This window comes from Callionymus lyra, chromosome 6 (genome assembly GCF_982586985.1).
Source record: "Callionymus lyra chromosome 6, fCalLyr1.hap1.1, whole genome shotgun sequence".
Lineage (NCBI taxonomy): Eukaryota > Metazoa > Chordata > Actinopteri > Syngnathiformes > Callionymidae > Callionymus > Callionymus lyra.
The window spans coordinates 31,295,146-31,307,824 of NC_141823.1; the positions used below are offsets into that span (position 1 = coordinate 31,295,146).

The 12,679-nt window shown below is 38.3% G+C and overlaps 1 protein-coding gene and 1 pseudogene across 1 annotated transcript; both read left to right on the top strand.

Moving 5' to 3' along the window:
• Nucleotides 1–721: 721 nt before the first annotated feature.
• Nucleotides 722–3,712, top strand: LOC148078780 (dual specificity protein phosphatase 13A-like). The gene is made up of 3 exons (XM_087792743.1): nucleotides 722–849; nucleotides 947–1,164; nucleotides 3,276–3,712. The coding sequence occupies exons 1-3, from the start codon at nucleotides 722–724 to the stop codon at nucleotides 3,491–3,493; spliced, it is 564 nt and encodes a 187-aa protein (XP_087648869.1). The 3' UTR covers nucleotides 3,494–3,712.
• Nucleotides 3,713–7,766: 4,054 nt separating this feature from the next.
• Nucleotides 7,767–11,542, top strand: LOC148078781 (dual specificity phosphatase 29 pseudogene; annotated as a pseudogene).
• Nucleotides 11,543–12,679: the final 1,137 nt, after the last annotated feature.

The window sequence follows — 12,679 nt, forward strand, 5'->3', positions numbered from 1 at the left end:
AAAAATCACCTTAAAAAGGAGACCAATCTCCTAAAGTTAGTATTTGAAAATGTAATTCCAAAGTAAGTTTTTTCTTTAAAAAATTGAAATTATGAACGTCAGCATCATAGAAGATATTTAGTTGTATTTATTATTAACTTGCATGCTCACACAAACACACACTTTCCACTCATCAACAGAAGCACTTAAATGATAAATCAATAACGGTTTCTGACGTCAAAGCGGTGATCTCATCACATGAGGAATCATCAGGCTGTAATTGTCTAAAGGAAGCAGAGCTTATGTTTTTATAACTAAACGTTTATATACAATATAATCATTGGTTTAGAAAAGACTTGAGAAATGATCTAATGTGTATCCTCCAACTTTTATTTCTTGAGTCATCACACCGCAGCAGAAAATGACTTATTTCTGCAGTCAGCTCTCATTGATATGGTGTAAGCAACTCCAGTAAACATTTGTCAGTAATGACACACAATTATCATGATTCATCTGTGTTTAAGGGATTATTTAATAACACTCCCACAGCAGCCAGAAGACGGCTTGTTGTTCTGCCGGGCTCACCAGTAAGACTACACGCTAGGTTAAGCACTAAATTAGGTAAGCGTCCAGTGACAGCAGACAAACACCTGCTGGTCCACATCATCCCAGCCCGAGTGGAAGCGGCTGCTTTACTCCCACGGCAAAATAGATCCTGGGAAGAGGCTTTTTTGGACTGAACATGTTGACACTGAAAGCAAAGAGGAAAGAGTATCTGAGCGTGAAGGATCTACAGAAGATTTTGGACTCATGCAAACTTCACCTCAGTCAGATCGACGAGGTCTGGCCGAATATATACATCGGGAATGTGTAAGTACGACATCCGTATTCCAGTTTGAAGCAGAATTTGCAGCAGATTCTTTCTCCTGTGACAGTTATGTTAATGCGGCCTAACTCTCCTCTCTAGGTCAGTAGCCCAAACCAAAGCAGCGCTGCTCAAACTTGGTATAACACATGTGTTGAACGCTGCTCATACCAAGCAAGGCAGCATCGGTAACCAGAGCTTCTATGGGAAGGAATTTGAGTATTGTGGTATTCCAGCGGACGACTCCACGCACTTTGACCTGGATGTTTACTTCAAGCCTGCAGCTGACTTCATTCACAAAGGTCTAAAGTCACCAGACGGTAAGATCAGTTGAACGATGCACAACAAGATCTGTTATATGTTGAACTCAATAAACCAGTGAACTGTCATTGTATGAGAAAATTCTAATGTCCAGGAAATAACATTTAAACATTCAGGCTCTCCAGGGTTCCATTATGTTTACGACTTTTTTGAGTAAAACATTGGTTGGTCTAAAGACACTGTTTGGATATGTGTGATTATTGGGTTTTCAAAAAAATAATTTTATATAGAAAAAAATATGTTCAATTATCATTTAAAAAAAATCATTTTTCATGCACACGAAAATAACATACAAAACTTTGTTTTAAATAATGAGGCCCTAAATATTGCTATTGCTGTACAACACAGTTGTATTGCAAGGCTGTTAATATTTAACATGTGACTTTAATATTCCATTCACAATTAATATTATTCCCAAACCAGAAACCAAAGGTCTATTTGTGGAACAAATAGACATTAACATCAATTAATGTTATACTTGTTTTATGATGTTAAGTCGTGGGGGCAGCATTTATAGAAAAGAAAGCTCGGACTTACACTGCCTCCTCAGGAAGAATATTGAGGTGTTCCTAGGCAAAATGATAGAAATAGTCCTTCCAACGAGTACTGACCAGAGTTCTCCTCCCAGATGTAAATTCCCAGGACACCCTGTGAAAGAGAAGTCCACAGGAATCCTTAATATGTCCCTCTCCCACCTCATCTGAAGAATAATTTAGGCTGCTCACAGTGAAAACACCCAAAGTTTTTTGACCATAGATGAGGGTAAAAACCTGGATCCACCAGTAAATCAAATGTGTCATCTTTTGGTTTAGCTCTTCAACATTTTAGACAGAAACCGAGACCTCATGACTAAGGATGTTGCACACGTCACCAGTAGAAAACCAGAATATAACATTCTGATGATAAATTACATCATAGAAAAATATAATCTCATCAGTATTCTTTTTTTTGTAAATTGAGAACTGAATCACCATTACTTTCTCATATGTAATGCGTCACATATGATAGAATACCTTATGGCGGTTAACAACCATGAATATCTTATAGTTTATGCAGCATTAGAAGCAGGGCCGGGTCTAGACAGGCATGTATGAGGGGCCAGCCACAAATCTTGAGGGGGCATTGTGCTGTTACTTACTTACTTACATGTAAGTTTGAGGGGGCACAACATTTATTTGAGGGGGCCAGGGCCCCTCTTGCCCCTGCCTAGACCCGGCCCTGATTAGAAGTAGTCGACTCAACGCATCATTAATCCACCGTTGATGTTTTAGAATTAGTGATGACTGTCCTGTCAAGTCCTGTTTACATAACACATTATAACTTTAATAACTTAATCTAGTTTCAAGAATCATACGTATGATTCATGATTAGTTTCAAACATGTAATAATACAACAGTAAAACATGACTTTAAGAGCTTTAAGTTAAGTTTAATGATAATGTAATCTTGTTAAATACAAAATACATTCCATTTGATTAATGCCCAATTTGAAAATGTGTCCAGAATAAACTCTAATGCCATTGTTAGGGGAAAGACAGAGTTTCCATTCATATTTTCTTCTGAAGGCGTTCATAAAGCATCTTATATAGAAGATCTTCATAGAAAGTGTTTCCAATCCAATCCACATAACGACTGACACCCATAGAGTAGATATGATAATTGAGAAGTCTCTCCAGCTGCGTCTCAGTCTCTACTTTCAAATGCTCTTTTCAAGTCAAACTAAAAGCCCTTTCAATGTCTTAAACCCATCCTCTCATATATCCCATCGTTGCTCTTTTCAAAGTCACCTGTGAGCTCCTTCTAACGGCGTGTAATGTTGTGTAAGTCTAATTCCCTTCCCCAGTATGAATAATAATCCCTTAGCTTGCAGTTTACAATGTGACCATGGCTCTTTTCAGGAAGGCAGAGGGTGGTTTTGGGATTAAAACAGAGGATGATGTTGGGATTAGAGAGAAAGTCTAGGCAGTCAGCAAAAGGACTTTGATAGGAAACAAAAGGCGAAGACTATTTTTAGCTCCCAGCAGGAGACGAGCAGTCATGTATGATATTAATAAGATGGAAGTCCCTCTCTAATCCCCCACTCTAATAAGACCTCTTTGTCTCCTCTACAGGGAAGGTTCTGGTGCACTGCATCATGGGAATGAGTCGCTCATCCACCTTGGTGCTGGCCTACCTCATGATCTACCAGCACGTTCCACTCAAACACGCTCTGAACAGAATAGTACAGAAACGGGCGATCTATCCCAACAGGAACTTCCTGGCACTGCTGCTGGATCTGGACCTCCAGCTGAGCAGAAGGAAGAAGAAAAAGACATGTCAGATCCTTTAGACTCACAACAGACGTCAAGCCCTGGTCCATCCTGAGATACACATTAATGTCAGAGTATGTCATACATTTGTTTGGGATCTCGGTAATGAGCTGGTGTTCTGGTTATAAATAGTTGACGATTATGTATTTTAAAAAAAAAAGAAGGAATGTCTTATAATATATTTACTTCACTTCTTCTTTTGACTGGTCTGTACAAGCCTTCAAAGCTTTTCTGACATGACCCACAGCAACAGATGACAACTGATGTTGCCAGACTTGATGTAATCGTATATATCCAAAGACCTGAACAACCTGATCCTTGACAATATGTAACTAATGTAGATGGTTTTATTAAAAGAACAAAGTAATTCATATAATCAACACATATACAGTATAAACATGACAACTTGGAGTTGGTAAACTTGGAACAGGGTGTTCATTTTCCAATCTAGGAAAATGATAAGCACAGTGACCTCTGATCACTTAGTGACTCGTCTAAAACTATTCTGATTTTATCTTAAAAAGTAAAACATATTTTCCTCATGTTATTTTAGCAACTGTCGTGCAGCAAATCAAATGTGTGAATAAGCAAAAGGAATCTGACAAATGTTGAGTTCATGAGTGACACATGAATAGATGACATTCATTTAATAACATTTACCTCATAACATATATTTTTATTGACACTTACTTTGTTGATGTGTTTTTTTTTTGTTTTTTTTATGTACATGAAGTTAAATTTGTATTGCTTTCGAAAGTTGATCATGTCAAGAGTTGAATTTGAAGAGTTGGACCAAAAAAATCAACAGTTAGATTGTAATAAAAGTTGTGAATCTTTGTATTTTACGAGTGTGGTTCTTTCTTGGATCACAGAACGCTTCACAGCATCATAACAAACCCTTTACACCCTTCTGGGAGTAGTTGAGTTCAAACATAAATAACTGTTGGTTGTTTTTAAAAAATTCTGATTAATAATCTGTTTCCTTTTTTTTTTCTTCTCGATATTCTTTCTTTAAATGTTTTCTCTAAATTGGGATTTTGTCTGATTTGTCTGACATAAGGTAATACCATTATTGTGTTTTGAAACATGAACCAATATAATATTTTGACTTCGTAGTATTTTCTCAGTGAACCAGTGTGACCTTTCTGAGTCATTTGACATACTTCTTATGACAGCCAGAGATTTAAAACATGTAATATTTAGTTATTACTGACATAAGTAAAATCCTGTCATCGTCTTGAAGGAAATAGTCATGTTTTTGTTCATCAAAATAGTTACAAATTATGAACATCTTCATCACAATAAAGCAAATGTCTTTGAGATGTTGAGAGCTTACTTACTCTTCATTTTATCAGGTGTATTTTAGTAGATAGCGGAGACAAAAGGCACAAACAGGAGAAACACTTACTGATACTGACTACTATGCCCTCTACTGGTAGGTACAGGAAAAAAACAAGTTATTATCAGTTAAAGCTGAATGAAGTTTAATATTTACAGCGATTGACTATTAGTTTGTTTAAATGAAACCTATTAAGACTAACTCAAAGATAATCACCTGAGTGGAAGATCTTGTGTTTGTTTTGACGGGGGAAAGGTCACGACCTCATCTCCTTCTCCCCTTCTTACGTAGCAGCACTAGTCAGCTGTCCCATAAAGAATGCGGATGATGTTGCCAGGAATATGTTTGAGCTGAGATTCAGATGCTAAAATAGCAAAAATGTTTGGGGGTTAGATTACAGAAAAGAAAGGCGGACGTGCTGTTTGACTCCTCGAGCCGTTTGAAAAGGAAAGTGACAAGCAGTGTTGTTCAATCTTGAGATATTCAAGTTCTTATCTTCATATGGATTTTTATGTAGAGCTGTCCAAATGCACTGCTTATTTATTTGCTCACAAATGCAGGAAGAGAGATTGATAAAAGCTCCAAGAAGACGCCTGGAGGTGGTGAGAGACGCTTGTATTTGGCCTTCATGTTAACCGTGGGCACTTTCCCACACAGAGCATCTTTAATTACACAGAAGGAGAGCAGGAAGGACGGGTCCGCCTGAGGGGGGAAAGGCTGTGAAAGTAGCGCTCGAGCTCAACATGTGCACCAGGGGAAATCAGTCCTCTGCCCTGACTGTGGGAGGGAGGGAAGGTTTGTACTTAGAGATCAATGAGCACCAAAAAGTGCCTGCAGCGTTCTGGCCACATGCATAGGCGGTGCCCACCAGATGATGAGGGCATCTTTTGGCTCCATAGTTGGAACTGGCAGCTCGGATGATACAGCACTCATGTCAAACCCGAGGAGCCAAATCCAGTCTGATAAAATCGTAGAAGAGAAGTGATGACAATGATAGATGTCACGAATCGAAGATAGGTAAACTAAATATATCCTCCAGGAATAAAATTGACTGACATCATGAATTAGACAAATACATTTTGGTGGTATACACCAGAGTTCTGTCTTGATTTGAGAAGGGTTTGAAGGGTTCTTCGTTCTCCTGTCAATTACTAGGTAGCAAAAAATAACTCAGGAAGACAAGAAGCCATATAAGTAAGTATTCTGAGTCCCATTGTCAGTCATTCAATTACCTGTCAGATTGTTCACTTTTTCGCAGAAAGCCGACACAATTCTTGAATAATGGAAGTCATTTTACTGATTTAATTTTAATCTCTCTTTTTTTAATCCATATGAAAAGAGCTTTCTGGCCTCCGCTATGTGCTGTCCAAGCACTTCTCCAGTGTTTAGCATATATTTTAATTAAAGTGATGGTTCACCCAATATTCAAACTTCACCCATTTTCTACTCGCCCTCATGTCTACTGTGGGTTGGGACTATTTTCAGAGCAATCTGTTCCTTTTTAGAGTTATAGACAAAAATGTATGTTCATTTTAAATGTAGGACTGGAGCTCAGTCTTCCTCCAAAAAGACGCTTAAAAATATCCAAATACCTCTATATGGCCCATTCCTCGTCTGTAATGTCCATCTTGTATTGAAGCCTAGACAAGAAGAATTATTCCGGAAAACATTAAATAAGTCTATATTTTATGCTTGTTTGTGGCAGAAGTTTAAAGAATAACAGCGTTATCCGAAAGTAAACTGGGTTAATATCGCGAGCACTTCGGGTGTAGACAGTAGACTGTATGCACTGTAGAATATGGAGGTATATGGATGTTTTTAAGTGTCTTTTTGAAGGAAGATGAACCTGAGCGCCAGGCCTACAATAACATGGACTTAAATTTTCATCTTTAACTATAATTCCAACTCTTAGACAAGAGGGTGAGTAGAAAATTAGTGAAGTTTGAATTTTGGGTGAAATAACCCTTTAATAAACAATTGGTTTGGGTTTTGTGTGTCGTTATCACTGCAATAAAGAATCAAAGAAATATAACTGAAACATTCCATATTCATTTGTTTTATTCTATTAACAATACATTATACTTTTTGTGAAAAGAAAACTACACTTTTCACCCATGCAAGTCAAGTTGTATTAAATATGAATTCTAGCAGCTACAGCTGCACAATTGTGTGACCATTTAATTTCATAGCAACCTGCAAATGGCAAAGTAAAACCAGAGTTCACTGTCGTCTGCTCAAATACCACTCAAGACTTCCTTAAAAAGCAAGACTCCGATGAAGCAGTCATGTCATTTGCCTGGACCTTCACGTGCTGCTGCAGCTTTATGAAAGGTCACAGAAGCAAATTTGGTCTCTCTGGAGAAACTGGATATTTACTTGAGTTAGAGAATGCTAATGGAAAGCAGTGGCAATGATGTAAGCACTTGTGTATCCTACTTATATACATGTTGTGAAGAACGCAAGAGTCCTGGTGTGTCAATTGCACAGGTTCTTCTTGCCTGCAGGAAAAAGTACAGATGTTTACATGCCTTGAATATCAATTTTCTGAACCTCCAGAGATAAATAATCTACCAAGAGCTGCTGAAGTGTGGATGAAATAATGAGAGCATCAGAAGGTCACTCTACAAGTCTGTGTTTTTGTGCTCCTCTGACAATAAAAGGTGCATTTATAGGCATAATTATGGTCTATATTTTAAGGCTAGAGGCCTAATGTTATAATTAGAGCTTTCACTTTTATCCCACATTGTATTTATCTCTGTGTTGGCGGAGACACAACTGTCACTCACCGCTCACTACAGTGAATATCAGAAAGGAGAAATGAGATCTTCTCTCTTTCTAAACAGCTGATTATAGAAGAACAAACAGCACTATCTTCATTCATCAATCAAAGGAAAAGTTGACTCAATGTTTGGCTTCTGATTCATCTCTGTGGAGGCTTTAAAAGCTGTGGAAAAATGTCCAGGTCACTGCCATGTTTGGTCAGCCCAGAAGTCCGGTATGAGATACCGCCAGCCACGTAGCTGCAGGGGCTGATGTGGACAGAGACAGGAACAAGTGGTCATCTGGACGAGACACACCTCATGCTATACCAAGAAACAAGTTAAACAAGGCATCAATGTAAACATCTCAAAACACACAGATTAAGTACATCCAGTATGTACCATAACTGCATATTATCTCAGGATTTTCAATTGTGAACAAACCATTTTCACTTTTCATTTTTAAAAAAAGCTCACTTGTAATCTCGACCTTATAACTCTTAGCAAGCATTTTTAGCTGTAATTAAACATGATTATTTCAACGATCATAGAGGAGAACCGTTCTTAATATACCTATCCACCTTTTATATATTTACTTTTGTATCTCACTGAACAGAATATTTAGTGGAACAAAATGTGCCACAGATATAAAGTGCAAAGAATGAATCAAATAAAATGCAATTGAAAAACAAACAGAAGTGTTTGAAGAAGTTCACGATGGTGAAGTAAAAATAAAGATGTGGTTGCATAAGTGTGCACACCCTTTTATGACTGGTGATGTGGCTGTGTTCAGATTTAACCAATTACATTCGAACTCATGTTAAACTGGAGTCAGCACACATGTGCGTCTGATCAACCACATATAAAGCTCAGCTGTTCCAATGGGCTTTTTCCTGACACATTGTTGGCCACATCTTCCAGCACAAGCCATGGTCTACAGATGCTTCAATAGCATCAGAGGGGTCTCATTATTTAAAGAGATCAGTCAGGGAAAGACTACTAAAGAATTCCCAAATGAGGATGGGTGGCAAGACGGAAGCCTTATCTTATAAAGAACATCATCCAATCCCTGCTAAATTTAGCTAAAAGACATTTAAAATCTCCCGAACGCATGTAGAAAAAAGATTTTATGGTCTGATGAAACCCAGGTTGATGTTTTTGACAAAATTCAAAAAGGTATATTTGGTGAATAAATAAACAACAGTGCCGAAAGCACAACAATGAACCAAAGCCCACGTCTAAATGCACAAAGAAAAGGCTTCATCATAATAACATTGAGGCTTTGGAATGGCCCAGCCCGAGTCCATACCTGAATCCCATCAAACATCTCTGGGCTGATCTGAAAAGTGCTGTGCACAGAAGATGCCCTCGCAATCTTTCAGATTTAGTAAGGTATTGCAAAGAACAGGCAAATATTGCTCCATCATTATGTGCCACGCTGATAGGCGTTTGAATTTTATTCAACCAGGTTAGGTTAGTTTTTTTATTTTATATTATTCCCCTTTAAAGGTTTCAGTTGGTCTTTTTCGCACCACAAAACCTGGAGTTTGACCAGGGGTTTGTAGACTTTCTTCATCCACTGTAGGTGCAAAAGGAATCTTGTATAAGTGGAAATTAGGTGCTGACGTGAAACTACAGAAACTAAAGACACCATTCCAACTCCACGACTTACAATTTGGCTTAGACAGCCTATCTAGAACCTGCCAGACCTAAATTACCCATATGATGCACATGAGAAAACACATTAACACCCTGACTTTGTTGATTCCCTGCAGGTATGCAGCCAAAGACAAGTGAAGCCTGCAGATCCTTTACATCACACATGTGGTCAATGCAGCCGATGGCAAGTTCAACGTGAACACAGGGCCGAGCATCTATCAAAACAAGATCACCAACCACAGGGTGGAAGCCTTCGACATGCCCACCTTTAACTTGAGCCCCTTCTTTTACTCTACTGCCAATTTCATCAGGAACGCCATGAGCGGCCCCAAAGGCAGTACACATTTTGTTTTTCATTTAATGAGTAGAACAAGATGCATTTGTCAATTTCTATCCCAGTTATTCCCTATGGTTGAGGCTAATAAAATAGACAACACAGTATCTAATATTCATCCTCTGACAGCGTGTGCGGGCAAATTGCTGTAAATAGATTTGTAAGCACCTTTATTGGACACAGAAGTGACACAATTACATTTGTGACCAGCATCTGTCACGCCCCAGCCAAGTCAGTGTATGACATGACAGGAAGAAGATGAGGGTTTTTTCCTTCTCGTGCAGGCGGATCAGAGGATGCTGCGTGTCGACTGTAATCCCTCATGGACCCGCACACATACATGTGAACCAAGACAGGTTCATTACACGCTTCCATGCGCACTAATCCTAACAACCAATGAGGAAGCAAGGCTCACCGAATGGAAAAATATTTAAAGCAAACTTTTAAATAATAAAGATAAATAAATGAAGTATAAACAAAGTAGGACAGCTCAGCTAGTCCAGTTGATAAGATTAGACTTCTGTAAGTAAGGTATGAAGTACTGTGTATGGTACATTTATATACTTTTTGGTTGGCTATTTTTGTAGTGCCCAAAAAATATAAAAAATATAATAAATATATTTTCTACTGCTTGCAAGTAACACTAATACGTAATTGTGTTGTTTAACTCATTTTACATTCAGCTGGAAAAATAATTAAATCTAATTGCAAGAAGCAAAGTCAGGCGTCTCAAACTCTGTAGACTGTGACTAAAACCTGTGAGAGTGGGCTGTGGTCCTGGAGTGGGAAAGTAGTCACACAGTTGATCATGAATCCATATCAATGATAAACTAATGTATTCATGCAACTTAGGACAAATTGGGAAACAGCTGAAAAAGGAAAACAAGAAGAGAATAAAATGAAGACAAAGAGATAAACATTGGTACTCTTGGATTTATGTATCCACAAATTCAATTAATTCTTAGAAATATGTATCTCACTGATAGTGTCAGTCTTAATTTATTTCTTTTTTTGTATTTCTTCTTTTGGATACCTACTTATCTTTTTAGTTTAATTAATAAATGTGGTGGTATTTGATGTGTTTTGGTGACATTGTTAGTGTTTCAGTAATTTGTTTTTTTTTCTACTTAATTAAAAGTGCTTGCTCTTTTTATGATTAACCTTGTATTTACTATTTGTATTGGAGTGGTTAAACTAAGGCAATTGCTTGCTTCAACTAATAGACCTATTTGTGGCAAAAATAAATGCAGCCAGTTGTCACATTAGTCTCGAGAACAAAACAGAACCTTTTGTGTTACAGACTTTGTCGATGTGACTTAGGAGTCAACGTTTGCAGAGGGTTTTGTCGGCAGGAATGTTCAGAGGGAAACAATATACATAAATACAGTATATTCTATTCTTTCCCCAAAACCAACAAAACACTTAAACGACTTAAACACTATTGAATGAGAATTCAGACCCTATTCGACCCTTTCATAACATGTATTATAGTAACACTGGTTCACTGCATGAAAGAAACACTAGTATTTTTTCATAATCATTGTTATATAAATATTATACATTTAAATTATATGATTAAATTAAAAATAGTACATGACTCTCTCTCATATTTATACTTGATAATTGATAGGGAAAATATTGATTAACTTAACAGAAGACATTTGAAGTCAGTAGATTGTAAAGATATAATTAAAAAATCATAATTTTAACTCCATATTTTTGTAACTAGTTCTTCTTCTGACTTTTGGCAGATCTCATGTTGGTCCACTGTGTGACGGGTCTAAGTTGCTCCTCCACGCTGGTCCTGGCCTACCTGATGATTCACCAGCTCATGACACTGGTGGAGGCCATCACAGCAGTCAGTTTCAACAGGAACATCTCACCCAACAACGGCTTCCTGGAGCAACTGAGAGATCTTGACAAACAGCTCCACTACCATCGAACATCCAGACGCTCCAGTCACAATGGACAGAATTGAAATCAAACCCAAATGGTCATGAAGCAGACAACTATTAACTAATCTTGAATACAATATATACATACATTCTTTATTAAATAATGTAGATCTCTCTATAGAGGGTGGATCTGATACAACATAATAGGCGGGTCAATTTGCCAGTTTTACTGATTTGAGAAATTTCTGAGATGGGAAAACACATACTTTCCCTTGAGATTGCATATTTGTGTTTTAAATGTGGACTGTCCTTGTGGCTGACCGGAGTACCAGAAGAGTGAAGGGGTAGAAGAAAATACCTACTCTGTTCACCACCAGCACCACTGCTTGACTGGCCTGTATTCGAAAGTCCATTTTGACTCCACAGTCACATGGTACTTTCTTTATTTTGTGGTTTGTGATTGTGTTTGGTGAGTTTTTGCCATTTAAGCGTTACTGTAGTTCTTAACAGCAGAAGCACATATTCGTATAAAAGTTAATAAGGAAACCATCAAAACCTTCATAAATACAATTGAAACTCTAGAACAACACCGTGGTTGTTACGTACGTATATCTCAAGGGGCAACATTCTTGGACACATCACCAGTGTTAGCACCAAGGGTCATGGGGGGTGTCAGGTCTTTAATATTCGGACACCTCATCTGTGTTCTCGAGGCCAGACAAGAAGACCAGCTTGGATGGCTCTGAGAGCAGGACCTATCTGGTCTAAGGCTTGTGACCATGAAAGTTAGATGAAAGGTCCACCCTTAGCTGCCAGTTGGGTGACAGATATTCCCTCACTTGCGTGTAGATTGTGCACCTTCAAGGTTGCCGTTGCTTGTTCTGATCGATGGTAGTGTTGATGGACTCAGCCATGAGCTTCAGCACTTGGTCATGCCATACCTTCTAACTCTTTACGGCAGCTGCTGAAGATGTGCTCCAGGGTTCCTCTTCCTTGGCACACAGGAAATTAACAAGTGTCCACCTTTCTCCATAAGAAGAGGTTCGTTGGTCTTGGTAGTACATTATAGACGGATTGGATGAGGAATTTGATGCACTAATGTTCTGCGCCCCACAACTCAGGCCACAAGAGCTCCCTTTCAATGGCTTCCTCCCATCAAGTCCATGCTAATCGTCTCAGTCCCAACGTCCGGCTGCACTCTGCTCCTCAATCCCAGCACA

Excerpts from the sequence above, each read along its gene's own strand:
- LOC148078780 (XM_087792743.1), top strand. The coding sequence starts at position 722 with ATGTTGACACTGAAAGCAAAGAGGAAAGAGTATCTGAGCGTGAAGGAT. Across the intron at positions 850-946 it reads AATATATACATCGGGAATGT|GTCAGTAGCCCAAACCAAAG; the intron begins GTAAGTACGACA and ends TCTCCTCTCTAG. Across the intron at positions 1,165-3,275 it reads AGGTCTAAAGTCACCAGACG|GGAAGGTTCTGGTGCACTGC; the intron begins GTAAGATCAGTT and ends TCTCCTCTACAG.